We start from the raw sequence: 23,753 nt of genomic DNA on the forward strand, positions 1-23,753 counted from the left end.
TCGCCATTCCGCCATCTTCCCTTCTTTCCTTCTCTCATGCTTAGTTGTTTTGGTCAAATGCTACCATGTTGATTGATCGATATCTTTCTCGTGCTTGAGCTTAATATTAGCGTGGAGATATATATATTGTGGGGTACCGGACTAGTGGACCTGGTCGGCCAGAACTACTGCAAAATAACGTTGAGCTTGCGACTGGGAAAACAATGTCTGAACATAAGCCTAGTACTATGGCATCGCGCCCTGGCGGGAAACCTGCCACTGGTGCCGCTGATTGTAGTGTTGTCGGATCCGGTCCGTACTTGTCGTGCGGAAGTCACAGCGTTCAAAGTGGCAGAGATACCCAAACACGGTCGGCAGCCCATAAATCTCCTCCGTCCCATCGGGTGGCTGCACCGTATCGTTGTTCGTAGCCGCTACCTCCTGCATTTAGGTGCTAGATTCAATTATCCTCTGCCGATCACTTGGTGTTCGATGTTTTTCAAGTAGATAGCGTGCCAGATTCTGGCGGGTATAGCAGCTACCGTGGGTAGTGCACAGAGCCACCCGCCATTCACGCAAGACCTTAACATACGACGGAAAGATGTCATTTTCTCCACCAACCAAGGAGGGTGACGTATTAATTATGAACTGGGGCATATTTTAGGGTTCATAGGTCAAGATGAGGTTAAGAAGGTAATGGTATCGTGTGTTGTTATTACTATTTACAAGTTATGAATACCAGCGGGTTTGCCCCTGAATACCAGCGGGCGCTAGTACTGTTCTGGTTTAGCTCCGGGTACGTTTTGTTAGTAGGGTTTGTGAACACCGCTGTTGTTCGACGTGGACTAAATACAGGCTATTCACTGTACGATGTATATCTTCAAAGTCTCAGACCGGCCCAATATTTCCGTGCGGCCACCGCCGACGGCGAGAATTCCATATTCGTGATTTCTGAGCACGAAGAGCGGGAACTTGTCGCTAAAGGCTGACTCACCAAGGAGAGGCAACTTCTAACAATGGCTTCCCGAGCGCTGGATAGGATAGAAGAGGAAGGAGATTCAATCACGCCATCTCGTTCTGTGAAGCCAAGGGAACCATGAGGAACCTTTTAGGCGGATATGGGTACTATGTAGCCCGAAACAAGAGGCCATTACAGATGTGAGCGATGCCGCCCCGGGAGGAAGCTCTTGGAAGACTTGATGAAATGAGCAGCATGTCTTGAGTCTATCTTTGGACTATGCAGTGCTTCTTGTAGGCCTGGTTGTAGGAAGATGTAGACGGGAATATTTTTTTGGGTAGATTTTTTTGGGTAGATTTTTTTGGAAAGTTAGGGTACTTGGAAACCCCGGAACAAGACCTTTATTCTGAGAAGTTAATCCTCCTGAGAGGATCCTCTTGAGAGGAAATTAGTCCTATGAGGCCCGACCCGAGAGCAAATGCCAGACAAGAGGGGCTACGTCATATGAAACTCCTCTTTGTACTGTATCCATTCTATGACGGTCATCCTAGTCCTAGCTTGATCACGAGACAGATTCGAGTAATAAGCGGTGAGGGCTGGTATGCTAATAAAAATTCTCATTCAAAATTACCGCCAAAGGACGACTAGCGCTGCCAGCCAAGGGGAAGGCCTCCATCGGAACAACTATTTGTTATACAAAAGCAATATAAAACAGTCCGCTAGGAAGGTACCCAGTCACAGCGATACTTTAGCGCAAGTACCTCATCAGCGGTAGATAGGCCCATTCCTTAATACTCTGCAGGGCTATCTAAAGCTAGGGCGAAAGACAAAAGGGGTCATTTGGTCCAAAAGAAGCAAGGGGAATTCTATTTGCACCTTGGCGTGCCGTGATCGGCCTACGGGTAAATAAATCTTGGGGGAAGCCCAGAAATGCAGCGGGCGTTAGGGACTTCCTACCTTTCCGCGTCTTCTCACGTCTCAACCCACACAACCACACAGTTTCTATTTCTCGCGAGTTTGCTTGCCAACCTGATCTCGATTGGCTTGCCTCTGTATTTGGCTAGCTTCTGCTGTCTAGAGGTCATGGGTATAAAGGCATGCGATCAGTGCTACACGAGTAAAGAAAAATGTATGTTCGCCAGCAATGATCAGCCATGTACGAGGTGTCGTCGCCTCAAAATCGCATGCTCAACGTCCCGGCATTGCAGGCGTATGGGGCGCAGGCCTGCTACGAAGGCCTTTCCCTATGGGGACATGCAGGTTTGGAGCATCGACTCACGGCGACAGTTCGGGCCTTCTCAATCACAACCACAACCACGCAGCAAGCCCATGTCTCACAATGGTTACACCACCCTTGGCCCCCTCAGTCGACACTCCAAATCAAGCTTGTCATCTAGTGATCTCACTTCGTCCACTGATTCTGCTAAAGAAGTGTGGTCGCTAGGAAGGAGCGACGTGGTGGCCTTGGGGCCTAAAATACTACTCGCATACCCGATCATACTCAAAACAGCTTCAGACGCCTTTCGTATAGTGCTGGACCCCGAAAAGTTCTGTGTGATATGCATGCCATTTCTACTAGGGCCTAGCTTTCTTCCTGTGGCTCAACAGTCAGTCTCTACTATGTTACGCCTATCAGAACCAACTCTCGCGGAGCCATACTTGGCATTTTTGGGGCTAATGATGCGGCATCAAAGATCGCTCGTTATGCGCCAAATGTAGCCCGATATGGTTAAAGCTACAAAGGGACTGCAATACCTGCGGAATGTGAAGATTACCCAAGAATCCGATGCCGCTTGCGCTCTCTTTTTAGGCTATATACTGTACCTTTTCCACGTACTCACAGCGACCGATTCCTCTACAGCCCATTCAATCCTGCGAAGCGCACTTATATCGACCAAGGACTGGGCACCAAGATTAGTTCATTTCGGGATTATAGGCACATCGATCATGACTCCGATTCTGATCGACACGGTCGAATGTTTAGTCCGCCGGAACATCCCTATCATCCGACTCCCTAGCACAGAGCCCATAATTATTCATTCTTATATGGGTGTCTGCGCAACACTTCTCCCCCTTCTTTATGATCTCTGCGAATACAGCCATGCTATGAAGAGGGAAGTTCTCGATATTGGAGTCGAATCACTATCAGGTTACGATAGTCGACTGGCCGATATAGAGAAAACGATCATAGAGTGGAAACCTCCTAGCCCACCTCATTTATTCATTGAGCATGAACCACATGAACGCCTAGCGATAACGACGCAAGAGAATGTGTATCGTCTCGCTGCATTATTAATAATCCATCGGCTACGATATCCCCTTGGAGTTGAAGACGAGACAGCTAGAGATTTTGCAAATGGTATACTCTCGTATTTGTCGTTATTTGCCCAATCGGCTGCGAAGGAGACGGCAGCATTGCCTGTGATCTTCCCTCTGACAATTGCCATGATCGAAATCGAAGAGCCGTGCGAGGATCTGTGGGACAGAGTGTGTATATATACTGTTCAGGGCATGTGTGCAACAAGGCTTCGGGGATTCATCAAGCAAATCAGAGCATCTCGAGAGTCTGGATATAAGGGAATTTGGTTTGATTTGGTCGACGGACATCTTCGAGCGGCAGTACCACCATGAATGCATGTCGATTTAGAACGTTAGAAAATTGCGAAGTTGGCGGGCAAACCACCACTTGGCCAATTCATAGCCGACAAGACCAGGAAGAGTAGGAGCTCAACCTCAGAGATAATTCAATCTAGCTAGGCCACGAATAGTTTATAACAATCTTGAGGAAAGGAAGAGAATCGGTCTCGTCTCCCTTATACTGTACGTAGAGTAAGTTACCATTTTTTTTTTTTTTTTGGTTTTAGGGAACCTGTCCCAGTCACTCGGATTCTAATTCTAATCTTACAGTCGATTTCGAAAACAGATTACCCCAAGAACACACTGGCTTTGTTTCTCGGCTCGTACCCGAGTATCCGCTAAGCCTTCTTTGGTTAAGCTAGAAAGACAGCTACTCGGCTGTATCACGTATTGAAGTGTATCGTGTTTCAAGATCGCTGTAAAATACTGTAAATTTTTTCAGAACATTCTAGGCGAGGCCCCTGAAAGGGCGGAGGGATCAATGCCCTGGCGCCTCAGCAAGATACGCTGTGTATGTTACAGTACGATGTGACATAAGATTATATTATGCTTATGAAAAAAAGGCCCGTGGAATTCCATGGAATTCTATGGGGATCTCTGCAAATCATGTGGGGAAGGCCACTTGGCGCTAAGTAACTTGATGATCTACGGAGTACCGGGAGACCTTTCTCCTTCTCCTTCTCCCTTGTGCCGTGTGTGCTAGTCATCACTTGCGAGGTGTCTCTTCGGCCCAGAGAACCTCAACAAGTGATTTTAGCGGCCAACGACCATCCTAACTAGTTGGCGGTTTGCATGCGAACAATACCCTCGAAGGCTCCTGATGGTGTAAGCCTCAGCTAATTATCACTCACCTCGTTACCGTAGGCCCAAGAAATGATTTCCAGTTCTCTCGTTAGCCATTATCTTCGATTATGGCGTTCAACAAAGCATGGCACTTGACACGGGGGTCGATACATCACAATATGCACCAACACCTGGCAGCTTGCGTTGGTCACCAGCCTCTCCATCCGACATAAGCTGAATCAACGTCGATCCCATCTTCTTTGTCGATTACGCGCCTTCACAACAAACTGCTTCGCAAAATAATAGTCTTTCCCTACTACTGTACAGTTCGGTGACTGGGATGAAGGTCGAACATATGACGAGGATCCACCGACTTGTACCCACTACTTGATCGAGTGGAAGGTCACTCTCAATAACAGAACGGTGGCGAAAGATACAGAACGAGGTCTTTTTCTAGCCTCTCGATCTCACTGGAGGCAATTTTTGCAACCAAAGCTCAAGGAGCTACTTGTATGAAAGTATCCGCATCGAAAACTTGAATCAGATGACACGTCTGTTGTCGTTCCCGCCACTCGGCAAAAGGGCTTCACTCTGAGGTTCGATGGAACCGACGTTGATTGGATTTCTGTAGAACAGCTTTCGGGTTGGGGAGATCTTTTTCTTGCTGGCAAGAAACTGAGACTGGTTATCTCATTCAATTACATGGAGAACGCTTTGAGCTCAAACGTAGGCGGCAAAACGACTGATAAACGAGGCACTTCGTCTGCTACTCAGCGAATGCTTCAAGAGCGAGACCAACAGATCTATGCTGAGGAAGCAGCTTCCGGAGAGCCGCCTGCCTGGAAAGAGCATATGCTTTGATGTGTTGTCCTGGGTCCTGTGAACTAGGCCCGCACTGCTGGCAGGATCCCTATAGGAAGAAAACACTATAAGCTCTCCCGGGCTCAGCTGGTGAGCCTTGTTAACTATGTGCAGTGAATTACCCTACTTTTGGCAAGGATATTTTTCATGAAGTTTTGGTTTTGTTGTCAAATCACGAAACGACAGGAAGATATATGGATATCCTCCAAACATAAGCAGTACTCATCTTCGCCATAGCTTTCGTAGAGTGCGATGGATTTGAAGCACGCGTCGTTTGTCTGCGTGGTCTGAATTCAAGGGCCACAATCGTTTCCAAGCCTTCCAGATTTGGTGTTCTGCTTTGTATGGTTTGTCCTCCTGTATGGAGCCCCTTTCTTTGTGGTCCCAGTACCACGTATTGTGGGTTTGCGTCATCCTGTAGTCACTTAATGACTGGCATGTACCTAGTTTCCCTTTCCGAGGCCCAAGATATCTTTCCTCTCCCCAGAACGCGCGGACGGAGAAATGTATGGTTTCCAAAGATTTCGGCATATACCAACCAGGGTTTCTGTCCTGAGGGCCCCATAATAACCAGTAAATCCAGTGTATTGAATCGCGTAGCTCAAACGCGCGCCGTGTTATGCTGGGATCCTCGATCTTCTTATTTTTCCCAAGACGTACAGCTTCTGGGTCTTTCACGAGGTCCAGTACCTTTGTCGTATTGAAAAGAACAAAGGGGCGTAATTGAGATATCATCCAAGCAAGGGAAAGGTCCGAGAGTCCTGAGATCTTGTTGGCGCCACCACCAACATCCCCATGCATTCCACGGAACCAGCACTGCTTCAATGTTCGTGTAGGATTCACTCTTCGTCTCCATATTTTCGGACTAAATGGACGCCTGCGGTCGTCAAGGGCCAATGCTTGAAATGTGTTTTCGATATCTTGGCAAGGCTCCGACTGGCCCAAATCAACATTCTTCGACACGAGAGACGCAACAGTATCCCAGACCGCGCAGACTTTTATATTCACGTGTCGCAGGCATAAGCCGTCTCGCTCCAATTTTCGGAGGTCATCCTCGAGACCTTTCTTTCCCCAAAATTCTTTCTCTTTTTTGTACTGCCATGCTACCCAAGGGGGCATTTTACCAGGACGTGCCACCTCGTTCTCCCAGTAAGTCAGATAGTCACTTAGATAGTATCTGCCGTACCGTCGCAGGATACCGATTTTTTGAATTAAGCAGGCAACTGCCCGAACCGTAAAAGCCCCCCTAGAAAACCCAATAAGTATTATTTCATCATTTTTGTCAAAGTAGTTATCACAAATGAAACCGTAAGCATCTCGTATGGCTCGGAGTATCTCTTTAAATAGGTCAGTGGGTCACCTGCCACTGGTATGCTTCGATGTATTCTTACCCGATGCGAATATACCTTCCCACAAGTCATATAACAAGTTCGTACTCGTTCCGATCCCAGACTGGTAATGAATGATTTGGGTGAAGATTTGGTCGCCGCTTCGTGTGTCCAAATCTTCTATGCAACGTGAAATTCTAGCGACGTTGGAAAGAGGACCGTCGGTATCGTTTCTGTTCCACGTGCCATCACAACAAACAATCAACCGTCTTCGAACGTGATGATCAGAGTTGGGTTTATCCGTCGCAGCTTTGATGAGTGTGTCATCGCCTCGAAAATCCATTGTTGTTAAATCTGTTTCCGCCCCAGCTTTGCGAAGGGTATGTATAACATGAGTATGGCCGTTTGCCGCAGCTGCTTGAATCGCGGTTCGTCCTTCGACTTCGGCTTTGGGGGCGTTGACGCATGCCCCAATTTCAATGAGCCGGTTTACAAGAGGTTGATTACCCGATTCGGCTGCTGCCTGCAGTGCGGTTCGTCCTCCAAACTTGGCTGGAGAAGCGTTGACCTTTGCCCCAGCCTGAAGAAGGAATTCAACAATATCTTCGTGTCCCTCCTCGGCTGCCGCCTGGAGCGCAGTTCGGCCTCTAGCTTCGGCCGGGGAAGAATTGACGTCTGCTCCTGCCTGAATAAGGTAGTCGATAAGAGTCGGATCACCCCAATCTGCGGCTGCTTGCAGTGCGGTTCGTCCACTATCCTGGGCTGGCGCGGCATTGACATCTGCTCCCGCCTCAATAAGATACCTAACAATAGCTTCGTGCCCCCGCTCGGCTGCTGCTTGGAGCGCAGTACGACCTCCAACTTCGGCTGGTGGGGCATTGATCTGCGCTCTAGCCTCAATAAGATAACGAACAAGGCCTCGATCTCCTTGTCCGGCGGCTGCTTGGAGTGTTGTTCGTCCTCTATCTTTAGCCGGGGGTGCATTAATATGCGCACCAGCCTCAATAAGATAACTGACAAGGACTCGATCTCCCTGTCCGGTCGCTGCCTGGAGTGCGGTTCGTCCTCTAAATTCGGCCGGAGGAGCGTTAACATATGCACCAGCCTCCATAAGATAATTCACAAGATCTCGATCTCCCTGCTCAGCGGCAGCCTGGAGTGCGGTTCGTCCCCCATCTTGGGCTGGAGGGGCATTAACGTTTGCTCCTGCTTGAATCAGGCATTCGATAATAGCTTTATGTCCCCATTCGGCTGCTGCCTGGAGTGCGGTTCGTCCTCCAACTTTAGCTGGAGGAGCATTGATATTTGCGGAAGCTAGGATAAGGTACTTAATGATAGCTTTGTATCCTCTTTTAGCGGCCGCCTGAAGTGCAGTTCGCCCTCCAACATTAGCTGGTGGAGCATTAACATCAGCCCCCGCCTCAATAAGATACCTAACAATGGCTTCGTGCCCCCGCTCGGCTGCTGCTTGGAGCGCAGTTCGTCCTCTAATTTCGGCTGGTGGGGCATTGATCTGCGCTCCAGCCTCAATGAGATGACTAACAAGGCCTTGATCACACTGCCCGGCGGCTGCCTGGAGAGCAGTACGTCCTTCAACTTCAGCTGGGGAAGCATTGACGTCTGCTCCCGCCTGAAGGAGACAGTCGATAAGAGTTTGATCGCACCGGTCGGCGGCTGCCTGGAGAGCGGTTCGCCCCCTATCTTGGGCTGGGGGGCATTGACCTCTGCTCCAGCCTCAATAAGGTGATTGACAAGGTCTTGATTGCCTAATCCAACAGCTGCTTGAAGCGCAGTTTGTCCTTCATCTTCCGATGCAGGAGCATTCACCTCTGCTCCAGCGCGAATGAGGTATTTAAAAACAGCCTCATGCCCTCCTTTGGCGGCCGCCTGGAGAGCAGTCTCTCCTCGATCTTCCGATGGAGAAGCATTTATCTCAGATCCACTCCGAATAAGGACGTCCACAATATCTTCGTGTCCCTCCTCGGCTGCCGCCTGGAGCGCAGTTCGGCCTCCAGCTTCGGCCGGGGAAGAATTAACGTCTGCTCCTGCCTGAATAAGGTAGTCGATAAGAGTCGGATCACCCCAATCTGCGGCTGCTTGCAGTGCGGTTCGTCCACTATCCTGGGCTGGCGCGGCATTGACATCTGCTCCCGCCTCAATAAGATACCTAACAATGGCTTCGTGCCCCCGCTCGGCTGCTGCTTGGAGCGTAGTGCGACCTCCAACTTCGGCTGGTGGGGCATTGATCTGCGCTCCAGCCTTAATTAGATGACTAATAAGGCCTTGATCACCCTGTCTAGCGGCTGCTTGGAGGGCGGTTCGCCCTTCAACTTTAGCTGGTGGAGCATTAACGTCTGCTCCCGCCTGAAGGAGACAGTCGATAATAGTTTGATCGCACCGATCGGCAGCTGCCTGGAGTGCAGTTCGTCCTCTAACTTCGGCCGGAGGAGCATTGATATGTACTCCAGCCTTCATAAGATAATTCACAATATCTCGATCTCCCTGCTCAGCGGCGGCCTGGAGTGCGGTTCGTCCTTCAACTTCGGCTGGGGGAGTGTTGGCGTCTGCTCCCGCCTGAATAAGACTGTTAACTAAAGTTTCATCTCCCTGCTCAGTAGCGGCCTGGAGTACGGTTCGTCCTCCAACTTTAGCTAGAGGAGCATTGATATTTGCGGAAGCTAGGATAAGGTACTTAATGATAGCTTTGTATCCTCTTTTAGCGGCCGCCTGAAGTGCAGTTCGCCCTCCAACATTAGCTGGTGGAGCATTAACATTAGCTCCTGCCTCAATAAGATACCTAACAATGGCTTCGTGCCCCCGCTCGGCTGCTGCTTGGAGAGCAGTTCGTCCTCCAATTTCGGCTGGTGGGGCATTAATCTGCGCTCCAGCCTCAATGAGATGACTAACAAGGCCTTGATCACCCTGTCCAGCGGCTGCTTGGAGGGCGGTTCGCCCTTCAACTTTAGCTGGTGGAGCATTAACGTCTGCTCCCGCCTGAAGGAGACAGTCGACAATAGTTTGATCGCACCGGTCGGCGGCTGCCTGGAGTGCAGTTTCTCCTCCATTTTCCGACGGAGAAGCATTTACCTCAGCCCCACTTCGAATGAGGCGTTCAACAGTAACTTCGTGCCCTTTTCCCGCAGCCGACTGGAGTGCGGTTCGTCCTTCAACTTCGGCAGGGGCAGCGTTAACATCTGCTCCAGCCCGAATAAGGACTTCGACAATATCTTCATACCCCCCTTCAGCTGCCGCCTGGAGTGCGGTTCGTCCTTCAACTTCGGCAGGGGCAGCGTTAACATCTGCTCCGGCCCGAATAAGGACTTCGACAATATCTTCGTACCCCCCTTCAGCTGCCGCCTGGAGTGCGGTTCGTCCTTTAATTTTCGCTGGAAGAGCATTGACGTCTGCCCTCGCCCGAATAAGTATTTCAATGATTTCTTTGTGTCCCTCATGTGCGGCCGTCTGGAGGGCGGTTCGTCCATTATTTGTTGGCCCTCGAGCATTGATGTTTACTCCATCAGTAATAAGGCGCTCCACAGTATTAAGATCGCCTTTCTTTGCTGCCTGCTGAAACAGTTCTTCGCTGCTATCTTGAAAAGCCGATGAATCGATGCTCTTTGCTCGTGAAGGGCACCGGTGAAGCTTGCCTGCGCCTCGTACAGTCACACGCCTAGGTGACGTGCTGTTGATGTCACTCTTATCTGACATCTTGTCTGACCAAAATGTTGGACGACTTTTTGTCACTAATGGGGAATGTTGCGGAGATTTCACTAATATAGTTGAGAATATCCTCGTTTGTTCGGTATGGATGTGTGTAAAGGAAAGAAAATCTACGGGAGGTTTGCATTAGAAATTGCTGCGAGATTTATTTATACAGCCCACAAATCTTTTCGCAAATGTTTCACGGAGAGATCTGTCTAGAACATATGGATCGCATATTTCTCAAACTTAGCTACCCTTTCCGATGATCTGGACGATGCCTGGCAGGATTTTGTGATATTTCTCGAGTCTACAATAACGAGGACATGTGGGATCAAAATCGGTACCCTTGAGTTATCAAGTTATAACTAAGTTTTGAATTTTAGAAATTTCCGCAAACGGCTCTTACGACGTCACGTAAAAATGCAGAAGTACTTATGTAAAAATTCTAGTCTGTTGGCTGGAATGCTCAAGACAGAATCAATTCCATGGACCATGGTATTCCGGTAATTGACTGAATAGATGATTAGTTCCGCTTTGGCGATTGACTTAATCTAGCTAGGCCGGGAACTGTCTAGACCCGTTATGCTACTGTAATGAGGGTCTGTTATAAGGAGCATTTTTATTGGGTTTGCCTGAGCCTCACATTGCCTATCGTTCTCTCATGTGATATCTAAACCAACATTGACGTGCGATGTGACTCGGACTTGGGCACATGGGATTTTCTCGATAGCCAATGTGTTTAACACGAGTCTCACGAGATAGCGAGTACTTATCGGTACTTAGGCCTATGCCTATATTATATACATTTAGATGTACCTACTTGTACCCATGTCTGTCATTTATCTCGATTCTTAAGATTAGGTTTGTCTTATGATTTCTATATATAGGTCTAAAATAGCTATATACTGCTATAAAACAGAATTTTACCTTAGTAATATGCTATAAAAACCTAGTAATTAGCTATGTGAAACACATGGGTTTCACATGGTTTCTTGGTATGTTTGTGTGCCTAAGGCCTAGTGCCGTGGGAAGTCGGTATGCTAAAAATTTTGGCAAATGTGCCGCACATGCTATGCTCTATCACTGAGTATCCTGAACCCCAGTACCAGGGAGGTAATATGCTACAAACATGGATAATCTCATATCAGGAAATCCAGAGGCGGGACCCGAACGCAGCGTCGTTGCTATTGCTCCTTGCTCGCGCCGATAATTGAGAGATTTGGGACCAACTAATAAAAAGCAGCTCTCATAGCTTGAATGTCCCAATTTGGCTCAAAAAGTCAATATCAAGCAGAATCGCTGTCAAATTTGGTGTCAAGACCCTCGTCGGGTTCTCTCTGCTTGAGACTAAGGGCAAAGACGGAGGCTACGATATATACCAAGTGGTGCAAGACCGGTGTATTCACCTTGCCAGCAAAGAAAAAGTGTGGATTTAATCCAACTCTATGAACTAGCACTGGTACAGTATCCGCTGGGAACACTGTCCATAGTTCAGGTGTCAGAATTTACTCGAGCTTCAGCAACGCCTTATTCCACACGCAAATCGTGTCCGCCATGGGGATTGGTCGGACACTACAGTGGATTTCGAAAACAGTTTTCCACCCCCAGACACAGGCTTTTTTTCCCAGTGCCTCACTTAGATTACGCTAAGCTGACATTGGCTAGACCAAGCCCCTCCTGGGATGACGCCGTATCATTAGTGGCAGGAGAATCTAGAACCCAGCGTCCCGAACTAGTCCACAAGCGGGGATGGCTGAGCTTGAAGGGTAGAGTGGGCCCGCCCACGACCCTTGCCAATCAATGACGGATGTTATATGACCCTCATCCGCAAATGAGTTAGAGGAGTGAAGGTCTCCATGCCACAATGTAGGGCGAGTGAGGATGGGTGCAATGTCCATAAGGAAAGGGGCCACCCTGACATACTTCTCTAGCAGCTGCAGATGCGCTTCTGGACTGTTTTGGGCCAGTGACACCAACGTTGCGTCACTCGGTGGTTTTGCAACGGCGTAATTTTTGATCCACTCCATTTCGCGCTTGCCAACGCATATTCGGCTTCTCTGTATCGCTCTGAGAGAAGTATGAGGACGCAAGACACCAGGTGATTGCGAAGAGACTTGGCCTGACTGAGGAGCTTGGCGGCAAAGAGCTACTTGGAGCGGTCCGTGGCCGCATTGAAGTACAGACTCACTGGGTCCTGATTCTTAATAACACAGACGACTTGACGCTTTTTGGGCCAAACATCTCTGATGGCTAGTCTTCGAATCTGCTCGACTACGTGCCACGAGGACCCGGAGGCACAGTGTTATGGACGAGTCGCGAAGAGCGAGGAGTAGGCACTCTTGTAGGAGGACGTCGAGGACTTCACGTGCCACAAATGACAGTCCAAGAAGCCAGTGCTCTATTATAGTCGACTCAAGGCCGAACGATCCACGCAGAAGATTGCAAGGAGGCCGAGAGCCTTGTTCGGCAGTTGTATTTTCTCCTATTGCTTATCTCGCAAGCATGAGCGTACATGCGAAGACCATCGACACCTATAACAGCATATCAGTTGAAGTTGTTGTTGTCAGAGAGGGAAAGGTGGTGGCTCTTCAGCGAAACAGAGTTTGACCGGCATCGACGCGCCGGTGTGTCAAACAGCCTGCTCCAGACGTTGGCAATTTCCATCAAAAATCTTTAGGAAGAGAGCAAAAGCGCTCATGAAGCCTTGTGTATCCTTGCATATCTTGACAATCTGAATATCCCAAAGGAAGTCGTTTTGGCAGCCGCTGCGTTTGGTGGACAAGACAGTAAGTGTGCATCTCCCCACATGGAACAGACTGCGGAATTGTTCGTAGACCCTTGGATTTCTCATTCATCAGCTACCGCAAGGCGGGAGCCGAGCGGGCGTTTGAGATGCACAAACTAGTCCAGGAGGCGACGCGGCATGGCCTCCACGAGGCTTACTTAGGGACAGCTGGGGATGATAGATACTTTGCCGCTGCTGTCTTCAGCATCATCTTGGGTCTTTTCCCCGACTATAAAAAAAGCGCTATGACAGGCACAATATGGAGCGATGTGAGAAGATTTTGTCACACGCGGTGAGCGTGGTTGACTGGGCCAAGTTTTGCGGAAAGGAAGTCGACGTAGCTTCACTTCTTGCCCGCGTGTCCGAGTATCTTCATGGTCGAGGAATTTGAGGAGAAAAGGAGTCTGTGGATAAATGATCACTACATTTACGATCGGAAACACGGGCCTGGAAACACCCTGACACTCTTCCTTCCCTCGGCTCACTGGCTCGGACGTATCGGGAGCAAGGACTTTACAAGGAAGCCTCAGAAACAGCAACTTAGGTCCTCGAACGAAGGCGCGAGGTAGTTGGCAAAAATCATCCAGATACCGCCGCTGCTACAGCCGAACTTACAGCTGTTCTCTTCGCACAGGGTTTGTATAATGCGGCTGAGGAGATCCAGGTCAAGGTACTGGAGATGCTACGAGAGATTCATCGCGAAAAGCACCCAGATACTATCTGGGCGATAGGCAGTCTTATGGCCTCATACTCCTCGCTTGGCCGGGACAAAGAGGCCGAGGAGCTCCGAGTAAAGGTGCTGGAGCTACGACGAGAGGTTCTCGGAGAGAAACACCCAGATACGATCCGGGCGATGGGCAATCTTGCGTCTTCATACTTTTCTCAACAGCGATATAGAGAGGCCAAGGAAATAGAGATAAAGGTGCTGGAGCTGCGACGAGAAGTTCTCGGGGACAAGCATCCGGATACGAGCGCGGAGATGGAGCCTCTATCGCTCACATATGAGTTTAGGTTCAAATTCTGGAAGTCTATACCGTTAGGCCTTGAGGCGAATCTCGGCAAGCGTTAAGGCAGTATGAGTGATCCCCCAACACGAGAGCCTATCGAAACGACCGTGTACGACATCATTTACATTTATTATCGCAGATTCCTTAGGACTATACCGTACGTACAGTCAGGGTTATGTCAATCATGTAAATCTTTAACACTGAGGCCCGAGTGCCGAAAATGGCCCCTGGCACGTTTTCTCTCGCACCAACCTGATCAATACACCATTCTAGAAAGGACTTGAATCCCTGAGCAGGATCTTCTGCGTAGTAGCTCTACTTACGTCTTATGAATCCTTCCAGCTCTGAAAAAAACTCTTCAATTGGATTCAGGTCGGGCGAGTATGGAGGCAAATAGACCAGTTTTACTCCCGCATCGGCACACATCTGTGAAATTCTCTCGGAGTGGTGGAATGACGCATTATCCATGACCAGGACAGACTTGGGCTCCGGCCATCTTCCACAATGGTGAAGCAGCTCATCGATGAAGTCCTTAAACACGGAAGCATCCGTTGAGCCACGAAAGACGCGAGAGAGCACGATACTATCTTGAGAGTATGTAGGTAGAATTTGATACCTCCCGTCGCGGTGGAACTGTGCTACTTGTTTTGGTGCTACACCGAGTGGTGACTAGCCTCTCCGTCGGAACCTAATCCGCTTATCATATCCAGATTTATTAACATAAACAAGGTGGTCGGAGAACTTATGAAAGATATGTCTCTCGTAATTCCACGCTCTGCTTTTTAGCCTTTTGTTTAGAATTTTTTCTAGACTAGCCTTTGGACAGAGGGCTCTTCTAATACTAGAGGTTGTTGCAAGCATCTAGAATTCATCTAATAGAAATATAGCTATCTCGTCGAGGTATAGCCCAGGCTTTTCGAGAAGATGATCGCAAAGCGCTTCTAGCATCAGTGGTGTCACGCTTCGTCTCCAACCGATACGATTTTTAGGGGCATGGACGCTTCCGAACAGGTCCAGGTTCCTACGAATATTTTTGATCGTTTGTTCACTGCATTCAGCTGGTTCGGCTATTTGAGACCTGGTTAGTGACTGGGCTTGTATCATATCACGAATAAAGCGTAACCTTGAGAAGGGTAGTCTCGGTGCCATAGAGTGCATATAAATCTAGCAATTTTGGAGATGAGAGCGCTTTCCGGAAGGATAGATGCTAGGGTGGGAATGAGAGTGGAAAAAAGGAGCAACAAGGTCGCAGTGTATAGACAATACGTGTAATATACAGTATTTTACGTTATTTCATCGTTCTAGTTTTTTAAGAGGTCTATTCTTACAGTGGCGCCGCAAAAGTCTGTGACCCCCCGCTTGACCGCCAGTAACACCGCCTTCCTACTATAGCCTACTCAGCCTCCTAAACGCGTAGACGTGTATCGCGTTGTATGCAATACCTTGACTGTCGATTACCCTAAACTTAGCAGAAGAGCTTTGCCAGTGCCTAGACCTTCATATTAGCTATTGAATATGATTTTTGGATGTTTCTGTGTGGCAAAATCCACGGCAGAAAAAGGCGGTCAGCCAGGGAGTCACAGACTTTTGCGGCGCCACTGTAGGAAACGATTGTTGACAGCCTTTCCTTATACAGACTAGCGTATACTCGGATACGGGCCGAGAAACAAAGTCGGTGTGTCTAAAGGGTAACCTGTTTTCGAAATCGACTGTAACAAGCGGTTCTGCGGGTAATCTTCCCTTGCTCGACACGCACAATGTCCGCAAATGGTGCCTCCTCCACCGCTGTCCTATAGAGGATTTCGAAAACAGATTACCCTCAGACGCACTCACTTTCTTTCCCAGCGCCCCGCTCCGATTGCGCTAAACTATCTTTGGCTAGATAACTGGTGACGCGCGCTGTCGCACGCTGTGGCTCTGAAACGAAACAAGTACGAAAGGTGAGTCGTAAGTTGAATGATAATATGGAAGTCGAACGATTAGTTTTGATACAAACGCCACACACCACCGAGGTCGATACTATACCGGAGGTATTGATACTCCACTAGTATTAAAACCTAAAAAATATAAGTTTGGCATTATGACAAGAAGATATTCCTTCACAAGCCGGCTCACAGTGAGGAGTGATTTCACTGGTCGGCTGTGCTTGCTGAAGTGGATCACCACAGTAGTGATACACTACCGACCACAGTGGCCTTCTCGTTAGTTATTCGGTGCTGCATGCTCAGACAAGACAACCTGCGGACCTGGACCGGAGTGAGGAGACACTCTATTGGCTCATTGCCTTCTGAAGTGGGCCACGATCGAGAGTGATGTGAGTCACTACCGCAGTGGCCTCCTATTCGTTTGTCAAAGACTCCCCTGCAGACCCTAACTGTGGCTGAAGTCTGACCTAGGGGCGGGCCGCAGCGAAACCTATTCTACCGTAGGCTATTTAAGGGTTGCACTATCTCCACTTACTCCACCTTTGAGACATGCACCCTTCCCAAGCAGACACAAGTTCTACGTTGACATTAACCACATGCCTAGGTATCTTGTAACTAGCTGTGTACCTTTGTAACGGTGTCTTTTCAGCTCATTCATTTACTCTATTTGATTTACCAATAGGTTGAATGCTACGAAGGCATTCCGCCTGAAAACGTTAATCAGTAGTACGTCTTCCAATCGAGCAGACTCTAAAAATTACCAACTAACTATCTTTTTTGCAGGATCAGAATTTGTCAGCGGAAACGGAGGGGACATTCTAGAGGAATTTGAGAGTTTCAATAGCTTTTGGTAAGTGCAAAGTTTTCAGAGTAACGCATACATATCAAAGGACTGATTCACTATGGTGTTTACAGTGCTGAATTCCCCGAACACCTCGTGGCTCGTTTAAAATCTCACGAGGATATAGAAGACGTTGAGCTTGATGTGCTCGCGATAAATCAATTATCCTCAAGTGAAGAAGCACTGGCCCATCCTGGGCGAGACGATGCCGTATCACTGGAGAAAAAGCGCCTCATTCGACATCTAGGCCTCGAAACCACACTAAGTCGACACCCATCTCGTGTGGCACATACCGTTCCGTCATTATTTTTCATCGAGTCTCTCGCGCATTCTACGCGCAACAAGCGGTGCAAAATGCCGACTTCCGAATTGTGATCGAATGATCCAACCGAGTGACCTGCGCCTCGCTATACATCCGTGAATGGACCAGGGGTCCTGGGGAAGACCTAATACATGTACGCAAACCCTTATCCTCAGCTAAGTTCACGGAACTTCTAACGCTGCTTTCCTTTAGCATTATACCATATAGTCTGCTTCGAGAAAATCGCTGATTTCTCTCGATTAGATTTCCTTGACCGCCTTGAACATCTAACAAGGAACACTTGGAAGGTTCCGAGGCGTGAACGTTGGAGGAATTTTGGACGGTAACTATCTCGTGCCTGGCGGAGTAAAACGACTTGTGCTAGAGTGGAAAGTCACCCATGGGAAGTGGGCTGAGAAGCGCGACGGCTTGTATGACGAGAGCAAAGAGAAACTTCCCGCAGATTTTGAGTCTCTGCTACGCCAAGCCGGATCCGCTGCTTATCAGGCCAAAATTCCTGATGGCATGGATCGATATGAGTATTACGACCTTATTACTACTCTGGCCCCGAATGAGAGCGAAGGTCCAGATGACAAGTCGGAGTGGAAGTTATTCAATGGATACCTCGACTCCGATGCACAAGTGTTGGATAACCCATATGACTTAAGCCGCATGCTCTAATACTGGCAGAATGACGTGGTACGTTCGGTTTCGAGTACATGTTCCGAGAAAGATAACTAACAGGGGTTTTTTTGTGAAAGTAGCTTGCTAGTGAGGGGGAAGACAATTAAATGAAGTCTAAATGAAAGCAAGGCATATATTAGGGAAGAAAGCAAACAAGTAAGATAGACATCGACGCTTAATATATCCGCTAATATCTACCACCTGAGCTACAATACTCTTGTCGCTACTGGATATACCATATCGAAAAGAGTCAAGCCGTATCCTCCTAGATAGAAGATATGCGGCTATTCCTCTAGAAGCATTTTCTGTACTGGGTAGAGGTGATGAGTCTCCTGGGTTTCTTATCGGACGTGGTCGGTCTGCTTGATCTCCTTTATAGATATATATCAGTGAGTAATATAGGACATAGCTATTTGTGACCATTGCTAACAAATATAGGGCGATAGCAATTCCGCACTGTCTGATTTTCTATCTGATGCAAAGCGCTTTATTCTGAAAAATCGCCAGATAAGCGAGGAAGCACCACTTTAGATCTATTGTGCAGGATTAGTATTTGCACCTCGAACGTCGATAGTTCGTACAGAGTTCAAGGCAGACCTTCCTAGTTGGATATGCCAGTTTCCACAAGTTAAAGAAGGATGGAGTGCAGAGCTATAAACTCTGGAGAGTCACTCACAAATTATTTACTCGGTAGCCTTCTCGCCCGACGGCCGGCTACTGGTGTCCGGCTCTGACGATGGTATCGTGCGGCTCTGGGACGCGGCGACGGGCAGCCTGCAGCAGACTCTCAAGGGCCACTTGGACTCGGCTTGGTCAGTAGCCTTCTCACCCGACGGCCGGCTCCTGGCGTCCGGCTCTAGCGATGAGACAGTATGGCTCTAGGACACGGCGAAGGGCAGCCTACAGCAGACTCTCGAGGGCCATTCGGGCACAATTTAGTCGGTAGCATTCTCGCCTAACGGCCAGCTGCTAGCGTCCGGCTCTAGTGATACAACCGTGCGCCTCTAGGACACGGCCTAGGGCGACCTGCAGCTGATTCTCGAAGGCCACTCAGGCTCGGTTAACTCGGTGGCCTTCTCACCCGACGGCCGGCTCCTGGCGTCCGGCTCCAGTGATAGGACTGTGCGGCTCTGGGATACAGCGACGGGCGGCCTGCAAGAGACCTTGAACACTCAGGGAGCTGTCTTCGAAATCGAATTCACTCAAGATGGTTCATATCTAATCACCGACCAAGGCACCTTCGATGTTCCGTCGAGGTATGTACATCATGCTTCTAATTTGATCTATAGAAATCTGGCGATCTTCGTTCAGCAAGGACAGTGGATAAACGTGAGCGGCAAGAATGTATTATGGCTTCCTCCTGACTTTCGGCCGACTGACTTTCGGCCAAGCTGTTCTGCAATTCATGGGGATTTACTTGTCCTAGGACACTCATCAGGGCGGGTTTCATTTCTACCATTTCGTCTATAGTTAATAGGCGTCCATGATTTCCATTTTCATTCCTTACTCTATTCAGTAGTCTCTTTGCAAAAGAAGGGCTTGGGAGAGAGTCAATTTATCGCCATCTAGTGCTAGTAGAATCTGCCACAATTTCCAAGAGGTTCTAGATCCCATACAGTATGTTAGTTACGTTCTGGTTGCCTCGGTAACAAGGCTGAGTCCGCGACTAGATTTGGAAGGTTCCAGGCTGGCGGAAAAAAAAGGTACACCTCACACCCTGTGACGATTCAGGATGAACTGGAGGATCGGTCAATCAACTGGTCAAGGATCGTTTGGCGGGAGATTCCTTTCGCATGTAAACAAAAGGGATCTTGTCCCAGCAGATAGAACCTTTCCTCTTCTTCTCTCTAGATTTAGTTTCTTCGTTGAATGGCACCGAATTGAACCTCATCTCTTTGTCTGGCCTGTAACACACCCCACTAAACAGCACCCATTTTTCAGGCTAGAGTCTTAGCGGTGGGCCTAGAACCAAAGAGATAAGTGCAGAATGGTGAAGCTGGTTTTGCACTTCTCTGCATGTACTGTAATGACATTCTGTGCTTGCTTTTGGACCGCTGCAGCCTAGATCGCGTAGTTTCCAAGGCCATACTTGTTCCGGAAGATATTGCAAGTTGGTGATCAAGCGTGTTGATCTCAGGAAGGCTGAATCTGAAAGGAGGTGGCACTTCCTCCAACGAGGACAATTTTGGCGATTCAGGCGACCGGCTATACACGCTGGAAGCATCATCCTTCGATACAAAGGGATCTGCCATGTTTGACAGGAGTTTGTGAGCACTGAATTCTGCAGTGCTGACTCTTCTTACTGGAAATTATATGTGACGAGATCTCAGACGTGTTCAATCCGTAAGAATGACGACCGCTATAGTCAGAAAACTTGCGGTCCCTCTTGATCTGGGTCAAAATGTACTGAGAAGCGTACTGTGAAGCGTTCTGAGAATACATTTAACGTGTAAATATTGCCTTTCATGCATCATACGAGTAATTGGGCACTTGAACCCCCAGCAAATTCATTATGACCTTAACCTCGCCGGGGCCTCAAGAACGGATATTAGCTGCAAAAATATTGATTCGAGAATCTGACTGCATCACATGGGGAAAGAAGCGGTTGATGCGGAAAGCCAGATAGCTTGATACGGTCCTTCGTATAGAGAATGTGTAAAGATGGAGCATTCCACACTCTACGGGGATTCCATTCGAGGTCTACTGATGCCCATAGTCCTTCTTGATGGCATGAGGCTCCAAGTTGGCTATCTGGTTCAAATAACCTAGTGGAGACAAATCTATCAAACATTACTATAAAAATTGCGATCGACGGTCCAAGGAAGAAGATCTGGCTAGGAAATAACCTGAAAAATAATGAGGCGTGTGACAAGAGCCTAGTCTTTGAGAAAAGAGTGCATTCCGCAGCGAATACTAAGCTTGTAGAGAATAGAGAAGGGAAAAGTGCTGGTGCTGCGGTGCCTGCTTTCATACCCCTCAGTCTCACGCCAATCAGATCGCTCAAAACTAATCGATCTATCTCGACACAGTTTCCCCGCGTCACAAGGCAGACCAGGCCTTCAACCAACATAGAAGACATGATGCGTTCAAGAGCGCGGCTATTGACGCCGTGTAACCGACGAGGGGTGCCACTTTCGATAAATCCGAGTTAAGATGCAAGTATTGATGCAGTATGTCGGTGAAGGTATTAGCATCGTCAACGATGGCTTTAGCGCTGCTTTGCATAAGATCACAGGGAATTTGTGAGTTGTTGGGAAATGTAGACAGTGCTGGAACTAAGCTGGAGTGCAGCGTCAATTGACATAAATGGTAGAGAGACTCAGACATAATCTGGAGTTCAGCTGCTTGGTCACGGGCAGCACTCTCATTTTTAGAAACCAGATCCGTTGTTCGTGGAGAATCGGTGTATTATATCCACCAGATCAGACTAGAGGCATAAGTCTCGTAATCTCTGATCTGGGGAAGACGGCGGTTCGTGTACAAACAGCTGGCAATTGACCCTAAAAATTGGACCATATCAGTGCGATTCTCCTAGGGCAAACACTGAGTTTTCCGAGATAGGACACCGACTAAACGCCCACTATTTTTATGACTTTTGCCATGGTCGCATTTGGAGTGCTTCTATCCACCTAGTCACGGACATAAGCAAAGGCAGTCCAGTTTGCATCCATTTTTTGTCCTATTTTCATCTCGAAACTGGAACTCCATAGTATGGTAATAGCAGCTAGGGGCAAGTCGACTATCTCCTCCTGTTAGACGTATTGCTTGTAAGATGCACACAGCATCATGCCGCGAAACGGAGGAACGGAATAAAAGGGGATTACTAACCGCAGGCCTGCGTGGCGCTGATTTCTAACGCTCCAAACAACATAGCGAAACACACAGCTAACTCTCACGCCAAGTCTCCCTTTCATTAGTCGTTGGCTGGATTCTAGAGTACGTACTTTTTCGTCTTAACGGAAACGACCAAAGTGGGACAAATGGTTCAACCATACAAATCACAATAGGTCTACATTGTTAGAGTCTTCTAGCCGATGACTAATATTAAGGCTTCGGAGTATCAAAATCCCCTCCTTCTGGTCTCCACTTATCCTGCTGCATTCCGACACGTCTCGTATTTGCTTTCGCTCTTTCTTGTGGGCTAGTCTTCATAGGTCTCTCGTCTTACCTGGTTTACAAGGTTTGTCTTAGTATATTTCACCGAGTACCCATTCATATCTGTTATTGCCATCACTTGTCTGTTCCCATGTTGCCTTCTCTGTGAAGGGCTGTAGCGATATCGATTCAATTAGCGCTAGGCCAACATGCTGTTTACGCTCAATCTTGTCTTCAGACAGTTCCAATACATTCAGTTCTGTGAGAGCTTTCTAGTACTAGTGTGTACGGCCATTCTGAGATTCGACATTTATTATTAGAAGATAAATACGGTCTAGCCACGCCTCGTATCTCGACCTGCGTGGAGGTAATAAGCACTAAGGTATCTGTTTCCCTTACATCAAGCTAATGGCTTTCAAACCCAATCCGTGTCCTTCGCTTCACGTTTGTGGCTCTCCTTTTTTAACCGGTAACAGCGATACGGGTAAACTATTGATTATGACGTCTCGGCCGTCCTATCTCATCGGCGTCCAACTTTAACAAGAACGCCAACATTGCTCACAGGAAGGGCGCTCGGATATTGATCGTATTACGGACCAATCAAACACCTCTACTAGAGCTTTAGTGTTACATTCTTACGGTTCTACGACACTATTCAAACTCTAAGTGATCGACAGCCATTTTTGAGTTAGACAAAATGTTCCTGGGAGGCTTTTCCACGCAAGCGCTACTAAAACTTAGAGTAGTGAAAGCTCAGGTTAGATCTGCCACGCTGCTGATGTAGCTCATGGCTACATGGTAGGGAGAGAGCCTGGTTTTATGTGTCTAGTCAGGGCGGGTACTATCTCTCGTTAACATTCTGTCATAAGCAATAGGCTCGGATAGGACAATAATCTCGGAGAACGCCTGAAATTTAGCTCAAAAGAGAAATCATCTCGGCCGGATGATACTGCTGCGGTTAAGGTTCCGCAGAGATGGTGTCCTACGGCACGACTTTACCTAAACAGAAGGGCAACAATAGGGACTGGACAATGCATAAACCGCGTAAAGAGAGCCTGTAAACCCCTCCTTGTAGCCATAGTGGTGTCTTTTGCGGTACGCAGAGCCCTAGACAAGATCAATATGGAAAATGAAACCCCGAAGTTCTGGCGCTAATCATCACGGTAGTCGCCTTTTTACCAAATTACTCGATACATCCAATGCTGGAAGCATACTAAGCTGGTTGCCTTGTACCTGAGCAAAAGGCACAAATATTACCTTCAGTACGCGGATTTGCTGATCACAAAGTGTGAGTTATTGGACGCCTTAAGACCTAGGTTCTTACCGTCGAATCATTCACAATCTTCGAATGCCCCACCGTACTAGTGATAGAAATATATAAAGTGGTAGAATGACTTTTGACCATGACAATTCAAACATTTGTGATACATCTCCCTTTTAACACGTCAAGTGGAAACGCCATGGCCAAACTCGCGGAAGAAGCGCCAAGAAGCCTCTCTTGCAATCCTAATATTTCTATCATTAGTGGTCCTCCGTCACGGATTTGGTTAGGAGAGCCTATTACCATATTTATCAAAGTGTCATTTTCTAGCCCAGAGAAAATGCGCCATGATACATCCTTTGCACTTAATATTTCTTTAAGGGATTCTCGAGATCACAAATATGTGGACGGCCTTCATGGCTCCTTGACATCTTCTTTGGAAAGTCATATGAATGATCCCGACCAACGTATGGGTGTTTTCAAGGGCATCGCTATTCATAAAGTCGGACGGTTTCGTCTTCGGATTTTGCTAGCAGGCTCGTCTTGGTCTCAGGCAACTGTCGAGGCACGTGCCGATTCTGATGTTATTGAAGTGATAGAGTGTAG

The 23,753-nt window shown here is 48.0% G+C and overlaps 6 protein-coding genes across 6 annotated transcripts; 4 read left to right on the forward strand and 2 right to left on the reverse strand.

Annotated features, from left to right (window-relative positions):
- Positions 1-225: 225 nt before the first annotated feature.
- Positions 226-426, reverse strand: N7458_000592 (DNA helicase recq5; the record flags this gene model as incomplete). Its single annotated transcript, XM_056903986.1, has 1 exon — positions 226-426. The coding sequence occupies one exon, from the start codon at positions 424-426 to the stop codon at positions 226-228; it is 201 nt and encodes a 66-aa protein (XP_056771753.1).
- Positions 427-2,091: 1,665 nt separating this feature from the next.
- N7458_000593 (uncharacterized protein) lies at positions 2,092-2,334 on the forward strand (the record flags this gene model as incomplete). The annotated part of the gene is made up of 1 exon (XM_056903987.1): positions 2,092-2,334. One exon carries the CDS (start codon positions 2,092-2,094, stop codon positions 2,332-2,334), a length of 243 nt encoding a protein of 80 aa, XP_056771754.1.
- Positions 2,335-5,440: 3,106 nt separating this feature from the next.
- N7458_000594 (uncharacterized protein) lies at positions 5,441-10,254 on the reverse strand (the record flags this gene model as incomplete). The annotated part of the gene is made up of 3 exons (XM_056903988.1): positions 5,441-6,555; positions 6,610-8,148; positions 8,211-10,254. The coding sequence occupies 3 exons, from the start codon at positions 10,252-10,254 to the stop codon at positions 5,441-5,443; spliced, it is 4,698 nt and encodes a 1,565-aa protein (XP_056771755.1).
- Positions 10,255-13,292: 3,038 nt separating this feature from the next.
- N7458_000595 (uncharacterized protein) lies at positions 13,293-14,102 on the forward strand (the record flags this gene model as incomplete). Its single annotated transcript, XM_056903989.1, has 2 exons — positions 13,293-13,325; positions 13,578-14,102. The coding sequence occupies 2 exons, from the start codon at positions 13,293-13,295 to the stop codon at positions 14,100-14,102; spliced, it is 558 nt and encodes a 185-aa protein (XP_056771756.1).
- A 2,459-nt stretch (positions 14,103-16,561) lies between these two features.
- Positions 16,562-17,788, forward strand: N7458_000596 (uncharacterized protein; the record flags this gene model as incomplete). The annotated part of the gene is made up of 5 exons (XM_056903990.1): positions 16,562-16,569; positions 16,648-16,691; positions 16,749-16,815; positions 16,881-17,177; positions 17,416-17,788. 5 exons carry the CDS (start codon positions 16,562-16,564, stop codon positions 17,786-17,788), a joined length of 789 nt encoding a protein of 262 aa, XP_056771757.1.
- A 614-nt stretch (positions 17,789-18,402) lies between these two features.
- On the forward strand, positions 18,403-20,062 carry N7458_000597 (WD40 repeat domain-containing protein; the record flags this gene model as incomplete). The annotated part of the gene is made up of 4 exons (XM_056903991.1): positions 18,403-18,418; positions 18,486-18,661; positions 18,812-19,047; positions 19,933-20,062. The coding sequence occupies 4 exons, from the start codon at positions 18,403-18,405 to the stop codon at positions 20,060-20,062; spliced, it is 558 nt and encodes a 185-aa protein (XP_056771758.1).
- Between the last annotated feature and the right edge of the window lie 3,691 nt (positions 20,063-23,753).

Source organism: Penicillium daleae, assembly GCF_028827525.1.
Source record: "Penicillium daleae strain IBT 16125 chromosome Unknown utg000001l_segment0_segment0, whole genome shotgun sequence".
NCBI classification, from domain to species: Eukaryota; Fungi; Ascomycota; class Eurotiomycetes; order Eurotiales; family Aspergillaceae; genus Penicillium; species Penicillium daleae.